An 18,090-nucleotide genomic window follows, 5' to 3' on the forward strand; every position below is an offset into this window, starting at 1 on the left:
TTGAATTGGTGAGACAGTCATTGAAAATTTAAAAACCAATCAAACAAAAAATAATTATTAACTAAAGGGAAAACAAAACATTATATAAGCGGCCAGGCGCGGTGGCTCACGCCTGTAATCCTAGCACTCTGGGAGGCCAAGGCGGGCAGATTGCTAGAGGTCAGGGGTTCGAAACCAGCCTGAGCAAGAGCGAGACCCCCGTCTCTACTAAATTAATTGGCCAACTAATATATTTAGAAAAAATTAGCCGGGCATGGTGGTGCATGCCTGTCATCCCAGCTACTCAGGAGGCTGAGGCAGGAGGATTGCTTGAGCCCAGGAGTTTGAGGTTGCTGTGAGTGAGGCTGACGCCATGGCACTCACTCTAGCCTGGGCAACAAAGCAAGACTCTGTCTCAAAAACAAACAAACAAACATTATACGAGAAAAGAAAAGTAGGGGGAGGGGCAAAAAAGGGAAAGAAAATTAATCATGGCATATGACATGGTTCAGCTATGAATAACAACTAGAAAGTCTTCAATATCCTAAGCAGTAAGAATAGTTATATAATATAATTATGATAGAGTTACATAAGAAAAGTAGGTAGAGAGATGTTTGTGTTGGGATACAGAGAATGATACCCCAAAATATGGTGCTTTGGCATGCTGAGCACTTTAGAATTAAAGGAAATTGGAGGCTTTAAAAGCTGCCTCGAAGCCAGGCGAGGTGGCTCATGCCTGTAATCCTGGCACTCTGGAAGGCTGAGGCGGAAGGATGGCTCGGGGTTAGGAGTTCGAAACCAGCCTGAGCAAGAGCGAGACCCTGTCTCTACTACAAAATAGAAGGAAATTAATTGGCCAACTAAAAATATATAGAAAAAATTAGCCGGGCATGGTGGCACATGCCTGTAGTCCCAGCTACCTGGGAGGCTGAGGCAGGAGGATCGCTTGAGCCCAAGAGTTTGAGGTTGCTGTGAGCTAGGCTGATGCCACGGCACTCTAGCATGGGCAAGAAAGTGAGACACTGTCTATAAATAAATAATAAAAATAAATAAATAAATAAATAAATAAATAAATAAATAAACAAACGCTGCCTCAAGACCAAGGACTTCCTAACCTTCTCTTGCCCCGCCCCCAACCCCACACACAGCGAGGGGCTCTCTCCGCAAGTTCCTTTATTTGGATGAGGAAAACTTCTTCAAAAAAAAATGCAATAGTTCCTGGTGTGGTGGCTCACATCTGTAACCCCAGCACTTTATGTATTTATTTATTTTGAGAAAGAGTCTCACTTTGTTGCCTGGGCTAGAGTGCCGTGGCATCAGCCTAGCTCACAGCAACCTCAAACTCCTGGGCTCAAGCAATCCTCCTGCCTCAGCCTCCCGAGTAGCTGGGACTACAGGCATGCGCCACCATGCCTGGCTAATTTTACATATATATATATATATACTTTTAGTTGTCCAGCTAATTTCTTTCTATTTTTTAGTAGAGACGAGGTCTCGCTCTTGCTCACACTAATCTTGAATTCCTGAGCTCAAAGGATCCGCCTGCCTCGGCCTCCCAGAGTGCTAGGGTTACAGGCGTGAGCCACCATGCCTGGCCATGTAACCCCAGCAGTTTGGGAGGCTGAGGCAGGAGGATCGCCTGAGCTGATGAATTCGAGGTTACAGTGAGCAATGATCAGCCCACTCACTGTACTCCAGCCTGGGTGACAGAGCAAGACCCTGTCTCCATGAAAAAAAAAAAAAAGGACAACCTTTTATCACAGTGCAGTTCTACCCCTCACCTTCCCTCACTTGCCACACCCATTCAGTTTCCAAAGAGAATCATTTACAAACTATTGTCTGCTCCTTGGGCTCATTCATTTCCCCTGAATATCATTTACAACCCTTCACAATTACTTACATTTCCCCCTTCTCCCCATCCCCTGTGAAAAACGGTATTTAAGCCTCAACTATCTGGCCTTTCCTTCAGTCTCATATTTTATATGGTTCCCTGTTTATACACGTTAATCAATTTCTATTCCTTTTCTCCTGTTAATCTGTCTATTGTCAGCTCATTTCAGCAAATTCTAACCTTCAGAGGGGTGGGGAAAATTCTCTTAGCCCTTTTGTTTGCATATATCTTCAGGAGGAGATGGAATTTTAAAAAGCAAATCTTCAACTTTCATAGTGAAAAATTGATAGATAATGTCTAAAACTGAAAAATCAGGAAACAGCAATATAAACATATTACACAGAGATATGACATTAAATACTAAAAGAAATACCTGAAATTGTTCAATATGTTTACTTCCAGGCAATTCCAGGCTGGGTGGAGGAACTGTAGGCAGAGGATTGTTATTTCTTAATGTTAATATAAAAATCTTTGTCTTAGGCAGAGAGTAAAAGCACCAATTAAATTTAGATTTTTTTTTAAACTTTCAAATCAACAGAGTTCAATCAAGGGCATAAAGAACACCAGATAAATCCAATGAAAGAAAGGAAAAAAGAAAAGAAGAAAGATAGCATGATAAATAGAAAACACAAAATAAGATGGCAAAATTATTTTAAATAGAGCAATAATCATAATAACTGTAAAAAGAGATTCACTGATTAAATTACAGATTGATTTTTTTTGTTTTATTTAATTTAGATATAAAGAGTTTACTTAAAATAGAAGAATGACATATATACACACACATACACACACATACATCAGACCAAGGTAATTTTTTAAGTGGATTATATAATCCATTTATATAATCTTAATATCAGACAAAGTAGAATTTAAAGCAAAAAGAATTGGGTCTTAGAGAAACTGCCTACTGAACAACAAAAAAAATTAATAAAATAAATAAAACACCTATGAACTTTATGTGTCTAATAACATAGCCTGGTACTATTCCAAACAAAAACTGACTTAGAATTAAAAGGAGAAATTAACAAACTCACAAGGTTTATGAGAGGTTTTAAATCCTCTCTCAAAAACTGGTGAAACAGCACCAAAACATTTAGAATAGAGTTTAGAATATTTTAAAGACTTACATTGAAGGGAGATAAAGATAGAAATTTGCATCCCAAAACAGAAATTATATATTCATTTCAAGCATGTATGGGACATTTACTAAAATTGGCCACATATGAAGCCACTAAGAAAGTCTCAACCAGTTTCATGAAACTGACATTTACAATTCATACTGAGTTTAGAAAATTTGGGAAACATAGAAGGTTTAAAAGACAAAATCAAAATTATCTGTGTTCTGGCTAGGGTTTGCCTCTTTTAATATTTGGCATATTTCTTTTCAGTCTTTTTCAAAATGTGTATTTACACTTTTTCCCCCCCCTGGGGGTTCTTTTTGTAATGTTGAGATTGACTAATTGTTTTTGTATCCTGTTTTGCAAACAATAATCCCAGTTTATTTCCTCTGGAGGAGTGTTAGTCCTCCTTACAAAGAAGTCGTGTTAATGGAAAGCATTTCTGCTCCTTGCAACAGTGCGTCGTCCTTGGCAGAAAACTAATATTAACAGTCGTGAGATGTTTTCACCTCTAGACAAATCAACGGGAAAACGACGACTCGGCATGCTTTGGTGGAGAGGTGGAGGAGGACGGAAGTGGGCTTGAAGCAAACCCAGATTCTCACTCACTCTCCCCCAAAGGACCAAGGAGCCTTTCTTTGTCCCCAGTTCAGAGCCAGGAGGGAAGGAGAGGACTGTCACACAAATCACAGGCACAGACCTGTGGGGACAGCTGGCGTTGCATAGGAGCCCGGGAAGGAGCCAGAGGAGGACTGGGACTGCGAAGATGGAGATTGAGAAAAACAAGTCATTACCAAAAAAAAAAAAACAAAAAACAAAAAAACGGGACACCCTCCAAGAACAGCGAGTCTTTCTCTGCCCCTCCTCCCCTCCCCTTATCCAGGCTAAATAAAGTCACAATTGTCAGCCCTGGGCTATTCCAAGCCTTAGGTGAAAGCGCTGTTCAAACGGGCAGCGGATTTCAGGGTGGCCAGCCCTGGAGAGACGGGGCTTTGGGGGTACAGAGGACGTGGCAGGGAGGAACCGCTGCTCCTGGGGAGGGGACAGGATTGCGGGGCCACAGGAAGCATCCCAGGACCAAAGGCTGCGGGTCCCAGCCATCAGCTCCCGCCACCGGGAACCACACCCACCAAGGGACAAAGCCCCCAGGAGCCTGAGAATTATTCCTGAGAGAAACCCTCCCCACCCATACTTCTGAGAAATCCCCCTTAGTTTCTGTGTAGATGCCTGGAACGCAGTAGGGCTTGATATATTTTAACTACCACGTCTGCTTCTTTTTCCTTTAAGTATATAACACAGTGGTTTGAGCCACAGGGACTTTTGGTTTATAACATATACTCCCAGGCTGGAATCTATACTCCAGTCTCAACTCATTAGCTCTTGGGCCTCTGCGGAGTGGGTCCACCACCAGCACTCTGAACCTGTTTCCTCAACTGTAAAATGAAATTAATTCAATCTGTGAACGGGGTTGAATTAGCAAATGTACATAAAGCCCAGCCCATGGTTAAATGGTAGCAGTTAGAATGACCATTCAACATACACTGTATTTTGTTGGTCTTTCTTGGATTTTTTTCCCCCACATTGTCTACTTCTCCCTGTCTAGGTATTTCTCTAATTATTTGGAGAGTAGGGAGGGTGTTCTTTCTTTCGAGATCGTTTCAAAATCTATTTCTATCTTTCAATAGCTTCGTTTTTCCATCTCTATTCTGTTCATCCCAGTGTGTAGGGTGTCCGTTCATGACTTCTAGAATGGAGAATATGGATTTAAATAAGTGTACAAATAAGTGAAATAAATATAGCTCATAGGTCCTTTGATAGGAGTTTATGTGAGCACAAAGAAGGAAATAGACAAATAAGAGTGGAGGCAGGCCAGGCTTGGTGGCTCACACCTGTAATCCTAACACTCTGGGAGACCAAAGTGGGAGGATGGCTTGAGGCCATGAGTTCAAGACCAGCCTGAGCAAGAGTGAGACTCCATCTCTGCAAAATATAGAAAACTTAGCAGGGCATGATGGTGCATGCCTGTAGTCCCGGCTACTCAGGAGGCTGAGGTAGAAGGATTGCTTGAGCCCGGAAGTTTGAGGTTGCAGTGAGCCATGATGAAGCCACTGTACTCTAGCCTGGGTGACAGAATGAGACATTATCTCAAAAAAAAAAAAAAAAAAGTGGATCCAGAAGGCTTTACAGAGGAAATGATTCTTTGGATTAGGCTTGAAATATTAAAATTTCAAATAAGATAGCCCTAGGTTTGAACCTATGTTCTGTCACATACCACCTGTGTGTGAGTTAACCAATCTGGCCAAATGTCAGTCTCTGTCAGGTATTCAATTAATATGTGAATACCTGATATATATTATATATATGATGTATGTGAAGCTCAGGGAATTAGCAGGCAACAAATTTTCAATGCATGTCACTTCACTCTTCTTTCTCCCCGTTCCTGTCTTATCTTCTCCCTACTAACTTTTTCCTCCATTTTCCTTCCTCTTCTGTACTCTTTGTTTAGTTTAGTGTCACCTAGAAGCATAATAAACCTACCAGTTACAAAGAAAAATATGAAATCGTATGGGCTATCGGTTGACCCATGGAAATGGTATTATTCACAGAGCTGCTGGTCCGTGGTCAATGGTTACCCATAAACAGTTGCCTGTATTATCCATGGTAAGCCTTCAGCCACATTTTCCCAGCTGTTTGAGAAAAGTGTAATGAAGTTTGAAACAGAGTCTCATCAATGATTGAGATCGATTTTGCCTACAATATCCTCTCCACCTACTAATCCTGAAGACTTTTCACTTACAATGAAGTTGGTCTTATAATAAGTGCTCTTCCACAGTTTAAGTCTTGACAGCTTTTTTAACTAGGCTCTCTTGGATCTGTGGATGAAAAATCTCAGATTTCCCAGGTCAATTCTTTGTTTTCAATGGTGAGGATTTCATTTCTGCATGTAAACTGCCATACCAAGAAGGCACAAGGAAAACTGAAAGGAATTAAGTTTGCTTCTCTAGAGCAGAAAAAGTGGGGAGGTAAATTAATCTCAGATGGCAGCCGGCGATGGTGATATGTCACTTTGGCCAGTATCTTCTCTGTCCTAGAGATCAAAGCCTGGTCTACCACCGCCACTGCTGGGAATATGTCAGTCCTGACTTCAGCTATGGTCGATACAGTCAGCTCCAACCTGAGTTTATCTACTTTCCGGTGCCTTTCTAAGAGATGGCTAGAGTTCAAGTCCACCTAGCTCTCAACAGCATCATCCCATCACAGCCATCATCTCCCCCTCCTCCGCCATCACACAGTGAGCCAGGCACCTGCCTTCAAAGTGCTTATTACCACCCTGGTGCTTACCGTCACAAAGCAAGTGAAGCTAAGTATCACTAGAAGGTAGCACATGCATAGAGGAGTAGAGATTAATTTCTTCTCCAATCTGGGGGAAGCGGAGGTCGCTGTGAGCTGAGCTGGTGAAAACGGCTTCCTGGATGAAATCTACGGCGTGTTCTTCTCCACCGTGTATGGGAAGCACTGTTCTAGAGAGGGGCAAAGGATGTGAATGAACCGCACGCCTCACTGCCATGTTTGCAGAAGCCCAGCTCTGCCAATAAATACCTAGCTGTGTGTCCGGGGCAAATTACTTCTCCTCTCTGTGCCTGAGCCCCCTCCTCCCTAAAATAAGGACAACAATAACAATAACACCTCCCTCCCGGACCTGTGGGCAGGATGAAACCGAGCTGAGACATGGGAAGCACATGGCCCGCAGTGAATGTTCATAAGGGCTACTGACAATTGGGATTTATGACACGGTTTTCTTGGGGGGGGACGAGGAACGGGGTACAAGCGAGTGCACCAAATCGTGTCTATGCAATTAATTAATTCTGTCTGGGAGGAGTGTTTGCGCTTGAGACACTGCCTAGAATGACTCCCAATGTTATCTTTAGGCGAAGAGCTCTGCCATTGGTGCAGCCCGGCTGACACACGCCTGAGCGCGAGGCTGGCAGGGCTGTGTCTGGTCCGCAAACACGCGGGGGAGCGCACGCCGCCCCGCGACTCGGGCCGCTGCCCGCGAGCCCGTGTCCCGCGCGTGTCACCGGCGCACACGCTGGTTTGAACCCTGCTTCGACGTGCGTGTCATGGCTTAAAAATAGATGCTCCTCGGTGCTCGCGGCTCGGGCAGTGGCGGCGGCGGCGGCGGGAGAGTCATGGCCGTGGCGCTGCCTGCGCCTGCGATCCGCCGTGGGGACTGAGGCCCCGCGCACCGCTCGCGACGAGGTAGACGCGCTGCGGCGGGCCCCGGCCTTCCCAGCTGGCTCGCGGGGCTGGGGACAGGCGCCCGGCTCGGGGCGCCGGGGGAGGGGGCGACAGGGAAGGGGCCGCCGGAGCCGCGCGAGCCGCAGCCTGCGCCCTCCTGTCTGCGCGCGCTCCCTGCGCGCTCCGCGCCCGGCTGTCTGGCTTGGCAAGGGCTGCGGCGACAGCCATGAACCTGTTACAACCGCGACAGCGCGCGGAGGGTGGCGGGCGGCGGACCAGGGCCCCCCGAAAGAAAGCCGGCTGATGGGGCTGGAGAATGCCCGGCGCTGTATCCAGGGACAGAAGGGGGCTTCTCCGCGCCCCTGGGGACAGCTCCTGCGCAGACCCGCTCGGCTTCCTGCTGCCCCCGCCACTCGCCGTCACGCAGGCGGCAGAGCCGACTCGGAGAAAAGGTGGTTTAGGAACGAAGTGGTGGATGGAGGCTTTAGGCCTGAGGAGGAAAGGTAGACGATGATGATGGTGATGGTGGTGAGGGTAAAGATGACGACGGTGGTGGTGGTGATGACGGCTGTAGTGCTTGATTTCTATGTGCCTTCTGACCCAGTCATTTTAAAATATATATGTATATATGTCTCCCCCTAAACACCCTAAGGTCCCATCTTTCCTCCCCAGCCCTGATCCTAAAACCCCTGCTTCTTATGCCCCGTTAGGTGCTTGGTCTCTCCTAGCTCTGGGGGAAGGGAGAGCTGGACCCTGGTGGAAGGTGTGGGATGGGATGGGGTCAAAACCTGGGCAGGGACAAACATGGCCTCTCCCTGCCGGGCATTTGGTCCGAGGTCCCCGGGGGCTGGGGGAGGGGGAGGGGGAGGGAGTGGTAGGAGATGCTACAGGCGGCAGGACCAAGGCTGGCGGGTCTTGCCCTAGTTGCCTCCCTGCCAGAAGGCCCCAGGGCAAGCCTCAAAGGCTGGCCCATCCCAGCTCTGCAGCTCAAAGCCCCCGCTCCACTCTGAGGATTGCCAGCCACCCGCAGGTAGTCTGAGACACACCTGCTAAGCCCCCCATTGCCACCCCAAGTGCTGCGCAGGGTCACTTGACTTCAACAGCAACACAGGTGGTAATTCTGAGGCTCTGTGCCCCTGGGCCTGGCAGGATGCATCCTTTTCCCCCTTCCTCCCCCTCCCAAGCCCCTACCCTGCACACACACACTCACAGAGACACAACACTCCAGCCCTGCTTCGACTCAGAAACCCTCATGTCAAACATGAAGCCTGATGCTGATCAAAGAAGGGTGGTTTGCTGTTGTGCACATAGATTTGGTATCTTCTGCCATTAGCTCATGCATTCATCAAGTATTTGTCCAAAACTCTTCCTCTTTCCTGCTATTCCCCACTCACCCCATTCTCTTCCCCCCCCCCCCACACACATGCACACAACTCTCCCATGACAGGTTTCTCTCTGAGGCAGTGGCAGGGCAGGAAGGAGTTAAGACAGTCTCTCTCTCTCTCTCTCTCTCTCTCTCTCTCTCTCTCTCTCTCTGGAGCTAAGGAGGCAGGCCTGGCATGTGTCATGGCCCCAGCTGCCGCTGTCTCCCTGCTCATTCTGTCTGGGTGGGTCCAAAGCCACCCCCAACCCAATCCCTTCTCCCTAGACTCTCTGCCTATAGCCCCAGGCAGCCGAGACCCAGACTCAAGGTGGAGAGAGCCCCGGCCGTGGGCCCTGCCACCCAAGTGCCAAATGTGTGCGTGTGTGTGTGTGTGTGTGTGTGTGTGTGTGTGTGTGTTGGCAGTGGGGGTGGGGTGTGGAGCAGAAGCCCAGCAGCTGGGCAGCTCCCTTTCCCCGTAAACAAGGACATGTGACTCTCCCACCTCCTTGCGTGGCAGAGCCAAAGAGCTGAGCAAGAGACGCTGCCGCAGCTTGAAGGAAAGGCTAAACCTGGAGGCCCCCACCAGGGCCAGACTCACCTTCTCTCCCCCGAGAACCTTTTCTCCAAGGCCCTGGGCCCGGTTGGCAGGAAGAGGAGCGAGTGCCCTGGGCTCACTCGAGTGCGTCTCTCACCCCTTCCTCTTCCAGCAACGGCACCTCGGCGACTGACCCCACCGTCACCGCAGCCACCCGGGCAGCTGCCACAGCTCCTGCCACCTCTAAGATGTGCCCCGGTAACTGGCTCTGGGCGTCCATGACTTTTATGGCCCGCTTCTCCCGGAGTAGCTCCCGGTCTCCCGTTCGCACTCGAGGGACCCTAGAGGAGATGCCACCCATTCAACACCCCTTCCTCAATGTCTTCGAGTTGGAGCGGCTGCTCTACACGGGCAAGACAGCCTGTAACCACGCCGACGAGGTCTGGCCCGGCCTCTACCTCGGAGACCAGTATGTACCGGGCAGACTGGGACCACGGCTGGGTGTGTGCGTGTGTGCGTGAAGACAGGACAAGGGTGGCAGACAGGCACTGGGGTTTTTTTGTTTGTCTGTTTTTGAGACAGAGTCTCGCTTTGTTGCCCAGGCTAGAGTGAGTGCCATGGCGTCAGCCTCGCTCACAGCAACCTCAGACTCCTGGGCTCAAGCAATCCTCCCGCCTCAGCCTCCCCAGTAGCTGGGACTACAGGCATGCGCCACCATGCCCGGCTAATTTTTCCTATATATATTAGTTGGCCAATTAATTTCTTTCTATTTAAAGTAGAGACGGGGTCTCGCTCTTGCTCAGGCTGGTTTCGAACTCCTGACCTCGAGCAATCCGCCCGCCTCGGCCTCCCAGAGAGCTAGGATGACAGGCGTGAGCCACCGCGCCCGGCCAGGCACTGGGTTCTGTCATCGGTTCCAGGCGGAAGATTAAGAGGAGGGGGCCACGTGGGCGGAGAGTAGAGGCTAGAGAGTTTGGGGGAGTTTGGGCAGGATTATTGAAATACCCAAGTCTGGACAGAAAGATTCTGTGCCGATAAAAATGCCATGCATAGCAAATATTTATTTATTGAGTGCCGATGCTACCTTGTGAGTACCAGGCACGAGAGATGACTTCCCTGCCCTTCCATCTATTGTGCTGTGGCTCTCAAAAAAGGCAGGAACTGGGAGCCAGGAAGAGTAGGTAGTAAGCTCAAGTGGCTCCTCCTGAGACCAAGCAAAGCCGCAGTGTCTGCGGAGATTCTGCAAGTTTTGGGGCTACGGAGACAGAAACATCCCAGGCAAAGCAATCTCCACTTCTCTCCCTCAAAGGACATGACCGTATGCAAGGATTTTTTTTTTTTCACATGCATTTTCTCTCTTGATCTTCATTCACAACAGCCTTGGGAGGTAGGTACCACTATGCCCAGGTTAGGAAACTGGAGCTCAGAGAAGTCGTGACTGGCCCAAGGTCACACGGGGCGTAAAGTAGAGGAGCCAGGACTTGGAGGTTCAAGTTCAGGACTCTTTCTACTTGAGGAATTTGCACTGGGCGGGGCGCTTGCCTGAGAGAGGTGTCTGCCACTGAGCTGAGCGGGTATGGGCCGGATGAACACCTGAAGGCGGCATCATAAACCAGGGTAAACCCGAGCCATGGAATAACTGCCAACCTATAAGAGGTATCAGAGAAAATTCAAAGTCACGGGGGAATTAGATGTGGGATGGAGTGTCAGAACCATGTCCTCTCAAAGTGAGCAGGGACATTAAATGTGAACAAGTCCAACAGCCCACCTGACGCTCACATCTCGTCTGCAACACCCATGCCTACACACCGATCTCCTCTTGCTGCTTGAATACCGCAGTGACAGGAAAGTCACTCTCCCCGGAGGTGTGCCAGTCTTTCTTCCGCTAGATCGCCCCGTTAGGACTTACTCCCGTGCAGGGAGCTGAACTCAGTTTCCCTGGAGCGTCGACTCTTTGATCTTGGTTCCACCCTTTAGGGCCCTACAGGTCGAAGAGAGTCTCACTGTCTCGGAGCACTTGGTTCACTATTTTATTATGGCTATTTTCACCCCAACTCCTTAGTCTTCTCTTCTCCAGGCAAAACACCCCCAGTATTGTCAACCAAGCTCACAGGATGGGACTCCAAGTCATTGCCCATCTTGGATCCCCACCTTCTGGGTCACTAGGAAGTAGAGTAGAGGCCTGGAGCCAATGACAGTCTCTAGGCAGTCGGCAGGGTCTAGACAACCTGGCTTTCCCTCCTCCCTCCCGCTAACCTCTACTCAACTGCAGGGACATGGCTAACAACCGCCGGGAGCTTCGCCGCCTGGGCATCACCCACGTCCTCAACGCCTCCCACAACAGGTGGCGGGGCCCGCCCGAGGCCTACCAGGCCCTGGGCATCCGCTACCTGGGAGTGGAGGCCCACGACTCGCCCGCCTTCGACATGAGCGTCCACTTCCAGACGGCCGCCGACTTCATCCACCGGGCGCTGAGCCAGCCAGGAGGTAGGAGGGAAGGCAAGGAGAGGGACAGGGCAGGGGACCTGCAGCTGGGAAAAGCCCACGGGTTCGAGTACGAAGAGCACGTTTAGTGACAGCACCAAATGCTCAGGCTATCGCATTAAGGAAAGAAAAAAAAAAAATCTTTCAATCTGCATTAAGGAAAGAAAAATAAAATCTTTCAATCTTTTTTTTTTTTTTTTAAAGCCAATCCATAAAAACGCCAAGATGGAAATTATCTAAAATGTTAAGAATGGCAGGTTGCACCTGGGTGGTGAGATTAGGGGTGACAGAGTTTTTATTTTCTATTTGTTTATTTAATTTCAATATATTTTGGGGGATACAAATGGTTTCTTGTTACATGGATGAATTGTGGTGTGGCGAAGTCTGGGCTTTTAGTGTACCTGTCACCCGAACAGTGTACCTTATACCCAATAGGTCATTTTTCAGACCCTCACCCTCCCCAACTTCCCCTCTTCTGAGTCTCCAGTGTCCATTATCCCTGCAGTCTCCAACCCCCAGGCAAGACGGGTGCGGGTCCCTGGCCTGTTAGGACCCGGCCACAGAGCAGGTGACCAGCCGGGCAGCGAGGGAAGCTTCATCTGCACTGACAGCCGCTCCCCATCGCTGGCATCACCGCATAAGCCCCGCCCCCTGTCAGATGAGCGGCAGCATTAGATTCTCATAGGAGCCAGAACCCTACTGTAAACTGCGCACGGGGGGATCTAGGTTGCACGCTCCTTATGAGAATCTAATGCCTTGATGGTCTGAGTCGGAGCTGAGTTGGCGATGCCAGTGCTGGGGAGCGGCCGCAAATACAGGTTATCATTAGCAGAGAGGTTTGACTGCACAATTAATGTGATGAGTTTGAATCATCCCAAAACCATCCCCCCACCATCCATGGAAAAATTGTTCTCCCTGAAACTGGTCTCTGGTGCCAAAAAGGTTGGGGACTGCTGCATGATACCACTTTGTGTGCCATCGTTCAGCTCCCAGTTATCAGCGAGAGCATATGGTATTTGTTTTCCCATTCCTGAGATACTTCACTTAGGATAATGGTCTCCAGTTCCATCTAAGTTGCTGTGCATGCCATTATTTCCTTCCTTTTTATGGCTGAGTAGTGCTCTGTGGTGTATATATCACATTTTCTCTATCCACTCGTCAGCTAATGGGCACTTAAGTTGATTCCATATCTTTTGCAATTACAAGTTGTGCTGCGATAAACATGGGAGCACAGATATTTTTTTAAATGATGATTTCTTTTCCTTTGGGTGGATACTCAGTGGTGGGGTTGCTGGATCGAATAGCAGATCCACTTTTAGTTCTTTGAGGAATCTCCATACTGTTTTCCATAGAGGTTGTACTGATTTACAGTCCCACCAACAGTGTATAAGTGTTCTCTTTTCATGGAATCCATGCCAACAACTAATGTTTTCAATTTTTCAATAATGGCTGTTCTGACAGGGGTGAGGTGGTATCTCATTGTGGTTTTAATTTGCATTTCCCTGAATATTAGTAATGTTCTACATTTTTCCATGTTTGTTAGCCATTTGTATATCTTTTGTTGTTGTTGATGTTAAAAAACTGGTACCATAGTACATTTGTATATCTTCTTTTGAAAAATGTCTACTCATGTCTTTTAATGGGGTTATTTGTTTGTTTCTTGCTGATTTGTTTGAGCTCCTTGCAGATTCTGGATATTAGTCATTTGTTGGATGTATGGTTCACAAATATTTTCTTCCATACTGTAGGTTGTCTGTTTACTCTGTTGATTATTTGTTTTGTTGTGCAGGAGCTTTTCAGTTTAATTAAGTCTCATTTATTTACTTATTTTTTTTTTTTTGTATTTGCTCTTCTAGTCTTCATCATAAATTCTTAGCCTAGGCTGATAGAGTTTTAAAATATTTTGTTTCCTTACATATTTCTATACTTCCCAATTTTTTTTTTCTCTTTTTTTTTTTTTGAGATGTCTCACTCTGTTGCCCAGGCTACAGTGCCGTGGCATCAGCCTAGCTCACAGCAACCTCAAACTCCTGGGCTCAAGCGATCCTCCTGCCTCAGCCTCCCAAATAGCTGGGACTACTGGCATGTGCCACCATGCCCGGCTAATTTGTATATATATATTTAGTTGTCCAGCTAATTTCTTTCTATTTTTTTAGTAGAGACAGGGTCTCGCTCTTGCTCAGGCTGGTCTTGAACCCCTGAGCTCAAACAATCCTCCCACCTCGGCCTCCCAGAGTGCTAGGATTACAAGCGTGAGCCACCACACCCAGCCCTTCCCAATTATTTTTATCTTAAGCATGGTAAAATGTTTCTGTGATCAGAAAATATATGTAAATAAAAACACATTCAACGGTTCGAGAAATAACAAGAAAGAACAAGCTAGAAGCATGGGGAGATCGAGGCAGAGCCAGGTTAGACATGAGGGTGTTTCCTATTGATTCTTTCAGGAATTATCAGCTGAGTCCCTACTCTTTGTGCAATTTCACTTTTACATCGGCGATGAGTAAACCTTTGAGCGCTTTCCAGGTTTACCGCCGACAAGCTGCCACATGTTCTCTGGGTCTCATTCTGTCTCTGTCTAGGCCTGTCCCCCTTTGCTGGGATCTGCGTTCACAGCTCCACTTGTGTGCATGTGCCCTGCCTTCGTGCACCTCTGCTTACCTGTGTCCCTCATCCCTGTCCGTGTCATCCTCGCCCCAGCCTCCTCCAAGCCACCAACAAGTCCTGCAACTGTCCCCCCCGGTGTCTCTCCTCTCAGGGAAGATCCTGGTGCACTGCGCCGTGGGAGTGAGCCGATCCGCCACGCTGGTGCTGGCCTACCTCATGCTGTACCACCGCCTCACCCTCGTGGAGGCCATCAAAAAAGTCAAGGACCACCGAGGCATCATCCCCAACCGAGGCTTCCTGCGGCAGCTCCTGGCCCTGGACCGCAGGCTGCGGCAGAGTCTGGAGGCATGAGGTGGTGGGGAAAGGGAGGGCAGGCCGTGCCTGTGGGTGGGTCCCCAGCTCTGGCTCTGGCAGCTGGAGACAGGAGGCCCAGGTGGCAGGTGGCGGGAGTCCCCCAGGTAACCCACCCTCCCCTGGGGGCAGGAGATAAGTGACAGGCTGAGCCCCAGGCCAGTGTGGCTCTTCGCGGGAGGGGACAGGGAGTGAGGCTGAGCACCCCGGTGGCATTGACCAGGGAAGGAGGCAGCCCGGCTGCAGGTGGAAGATGGTCCTGGGATTTGCACGCCCCTGGGTCCCAGCCAGGTTGTCCCCAGCGGTCCTCAGTCCCTTCCCTCCTCTGTGCCCGGGTGTCCCCCTCTCTCACGTACCGCAACGAAAGGGCCATCTCTGTCCTGCGGGGGTGCAGCGAGCACGAATGCCATGAGCTGTGTGGAGCCCGTGGCGTAGAGACAGACGGCGGAGAGATGGTGCGAAAGCTGCGAAGCCGGAGGGAAAACCCCGCAGCCTTGTCACTCCAAGCCCTGGAAGGGGGGGCGTGTGAGGCTTGGCATTGTGCCCACGGCTGCTGCACAGTGGCCAGAAAAGTCCCAGAGGTGCATGACTGGCAGTCTGTAGATGGCCACTCGCTTTCTGGACCCACGTGTCTCGAGGAAAAATAAAGATTGTGGGGAAAAAAAAGAGACAGTTTTTTTTTTTTTACGTCATTGACAATTTGAAAGAGTTCAGGACCTCTCTCCTGGGAACCCCAGGCTCACCGGGGATGGCGACAGTTCCTGACTTTGTCATGTCAGTGATAAGCCTCCGCCAGTTCTGGTGACATTGCTTCTGCAAGTCCAATTTAATGCTTTTGCAGCAAAGGAAATCTTGAGGTGTTATTTCCAGCTAGTCCACGTAGGGGCAGCAGAGGACCAAAAACTTGAGGTTTTGCAGCTACTTTGTGTTGGGCCCAGGGCTCACCTTGTCCCTTCCAAGCCTGAAATGGGTGGATCTCTGGACACACTCAGGTGTTAAGAACTATATTAATAAATTTATTTCCAAAAAGTCAACCTGATTTCTATGTCAGGTCCCCATTTGGATGGGATAACGGAATATTAACCTTAAATCAATCCTAGCCCTAAATCTCCTATATTTAGGGGTTTGTGTTTGCCTCAAAGGAATGTAACACAATCTCCTTAGTAAGCTTAATCAACAACCAGAAAGAATAGCAATGTTTTTTTCTGTTATCCCAACTGCCAGGCCGTTTGCGGTGGCTCACGCCTGTAATCCTAGCACTCCTGGGAGGCTGAGGCAGGAGGATCACTCAAGGTCAAGAGTTCGAAACCAGCCTGAGTAAAAGTGAAAAAAATAGAAATAATAGAAAAAAATAGAAATTAATTGGCCAACTAAAGAATATATATATATATAGGAAAAAAAATCAGCCAGGCATAGTGGCACATGCCTGTAGTCCCAGCTCCTTGAGAGGCTGAGCTAGAAGGATCACTCGAGCTCAGGAGTTTGAGGTTGCTATGAGCTAGGCTGATGCCACGGCACTCTAGCCCTGGCCACAGATGGAGACTCTGTCTCAAAAAAAAAAGAAAGAAAGAAAGAAAAAAACCAACTGCCAAATTGCTACCACATCCCTCCTTTTAACAAAAGGCATGTTCCCAGAACAAGATAATCCGTTTGGATTGTAGAAAAGGATAGAATGGAAGAGAGATTGGAAAATATAGGGGAGGAAAAAAAAAATAACTTAATATATCTAAAGTGTGTATCCCGCCCCATAGTATAGAAATTCAGAACTTTAAAGTTGGAAGGTGCCATCCTAGAGTATCCATTTCCACTCTCCTAAATCACCTTTTCAGCATATTTTATGACACTCATCAAGCATTTGCTTAGCAATCTTCGGTGATAAGGAACCACTGCGTAATTCCCACACCGTTCTCCCTGCTCTAGGCCTTAGAATGCAATCATGTCCTGGCGGTGGAGAGATGAGCCTGAAAGATACGAGGACCTAGGGTCCCTGGGCTGGCTGGGACACATGCCAATTAGGGGACTGGGGCAGGGTGCATTCTCTCTTATCCATCTGTTTACTGGCAACAGTTGTGGCGGTTTCCATGGACTGTTGTGATCATTTAATTAGATAAAGGATATAAAGCCCGAGCACGTCAGTATTTAATGTGTTCTTTCTGTCACTTCCTCCCTTGCGACAGCCGCTCCCGTGGTGTGAAACCGGCTCTCACGGTTCTCTCTTCTGTCTTCCAGCTTTCACTCTATCAGCCTGGATTGTTTCCAGTTGTTTCTGCATAGGTCCTCTTCCAGGTTTCCTCCTCACCAGCCTTGCCAATATTGGCGTCCGTTTCCCACTGTGGCAACCACGGCCCCAGGTTTCTCAGAACTTGTAGGTTTTTTTTTGTTTTTTTTTTTTTTTTTTGAGACAGAGTCTCACTTTGTTGTCCAGGCTAGAGTGAGTGTCGTGGCATCAGCCTAGCTCACAGCAACCTCAAACTCCTGGGCTCAAGCGATCCTCCTGCCTCAGCCTCCCGAGTAGCTGGGACTACAGGCATGTGCCACCATGCCCAGCTAATTTTATATATATATATCAGTTGGCCAATTAATTTCTTTCTATTTATAGTAGAGACGGGGTCTCACTCTTGCTCAGGCTGGTTTTGAACTCCTGACCTTGAGCAATCCGCCCGCCTCGGCCTCCCAAGAGCTAGGATTACAGGCGTGAGCCACAGCACCCGGCCAGAACTTGTAGGTTTTTGATGCTCTAGGTCAGACTGTGAGATGGGAGACCGGCGGGACCTATTGGCTGCGGTCTCAAAATGTGGTCACTGTTGAGGGGCAAATGTAATCAAAGGGATAGAGGGAGGCCTTCTTTAGAAGTGTTGACTAATTAAAATGCTTTGATTCACCGTTAGACCATTGGCCAGAGGACTGAAGTATAACTAAAAAGGAACCCCCAAATGACTCAGGCTCTTCCAAGAACTGTGACTTTTGATCTGGCCAGTACAGAATACAATAGAACTGTCACCGCCTTTGTTCCAGTCCAGAAAGTATATTTCTGCTGATGTCGCCTAACACCCACCACCGTATTGGTTCAGTCTGAATGTGCCCTAGAATTTCTGCCTGTTGAATAACTTCGGAATTTAATTCTAACTCCCAGTAGGGAAGTATAGCTAGTAAAGTCTATTTGACCGAAGAACAGGCTTCCAGATTATCCTTACAGAGCAGGTTGTATATTTTATTATTTAACTAGGCCATATCGTGGCTATGCTCAGATCTTCATGTATCTTTACAGATACTAACTCATTTAATCTCATAAAAGCCCTGTGATATAAACATAATTGCCATTGCTTAGGAACCGAGATCAACCAATTTGCCCAAAGACACACAGATGGTAAGTAGAAAAGCTAGCATTTAATCCTGGGTTCTCTGGCTCCAAAATCTGTGTGTATAAGCATCATCCTACTGTTTTATCTTCAACTCCACCATTTAAGGTGGCATGCATGTGCGCTTGTGTGTGTGCACATGTGTGTATGTGTGTGTTTGT

General features: G+C 48.2%; 1 protein-coding gene across 3 annotated transcripts; it reads left to right on the forward strand.

The window, feature by feature from the left end:
* The first annotated feature begins 6,985 nt into the window (after positions 1–6,985).
* DUSP26 (dual specificity phosphatase 26) lies at positions 6,986–15,238 on the forward strand. Of its 3 annotated transcripts, none has more exons than XM_012775735.3 (4): positions 6,986–7,251; positions 9,301–9,597; positions 11,401–11,615; positions 14,371–15,238. In XM_012775735.3, the coding sequence occupies exons 2-4, from the start codon at positions 9,377–9,379 to the stop codon at positions 14,568–14,570; spliced, it is 636 nt and encodes a 211-aa protein (XP_012631189.1). In that variant the 5' UTR covers positions 6,986–7,251; positions 9,301–9,376; the 3' UTR covers positions 14,571–15,238. The 3 variants fall into 3 exon arrangements, with proteins under 3 accessions (XP_012631189.1, XP_012631187.2, XP_012631188.2); XM_012775733.3 differs by lacking the exon at positions 6,986–7,251 and adding an exon at positions 7,402–7,733; XM_012775734.2 differs by lacking the exon at positions 6,986–7,251 and adding an exon at positions 7,402–7,682.
* The last annotated feature ends 2,852 nt before the right edge of the window (positions 15,239–18,090 follow it).

Source organism: Microcebus murinus, chromosome 24 (assembly GCF_040939455.1).
Source record: "Microcebus murinus isolate Inina chromosome 24, M.murinus_Inina_mat1.0, whole genome shotgun sequence".
NCBI classification, from domain to species: Eukaryota; Metazoa; Chordata; class Mammalia; order Primates; family Cheirogaleidae; genus Microcebus; species Microcebus murinus.

Coding starts and splice junctions, on each gene's coding strand:
- DUSP26 (XM_012775733.3), top strand. CDS start 7,534: ATGGGGCTGGAGAATGCCCGGCGCTGTATCCAGGGACAGAAGGGGGCT. Junction 7,734..9,300: donor TTTAGGCCTGAGGAGGAAAG/GTAGACGATGAT, acceptor TTCCTCTTCCAG/CAACGGCACCTCGGCGACTG. Junction 11,616..14,370: donor GGCGCTGAGCCAGCCAGGAG/GTAGGAGGGAAG, acceptor CTCTCCTCTCAG/GGAAGATCCTGGTGCACTGC.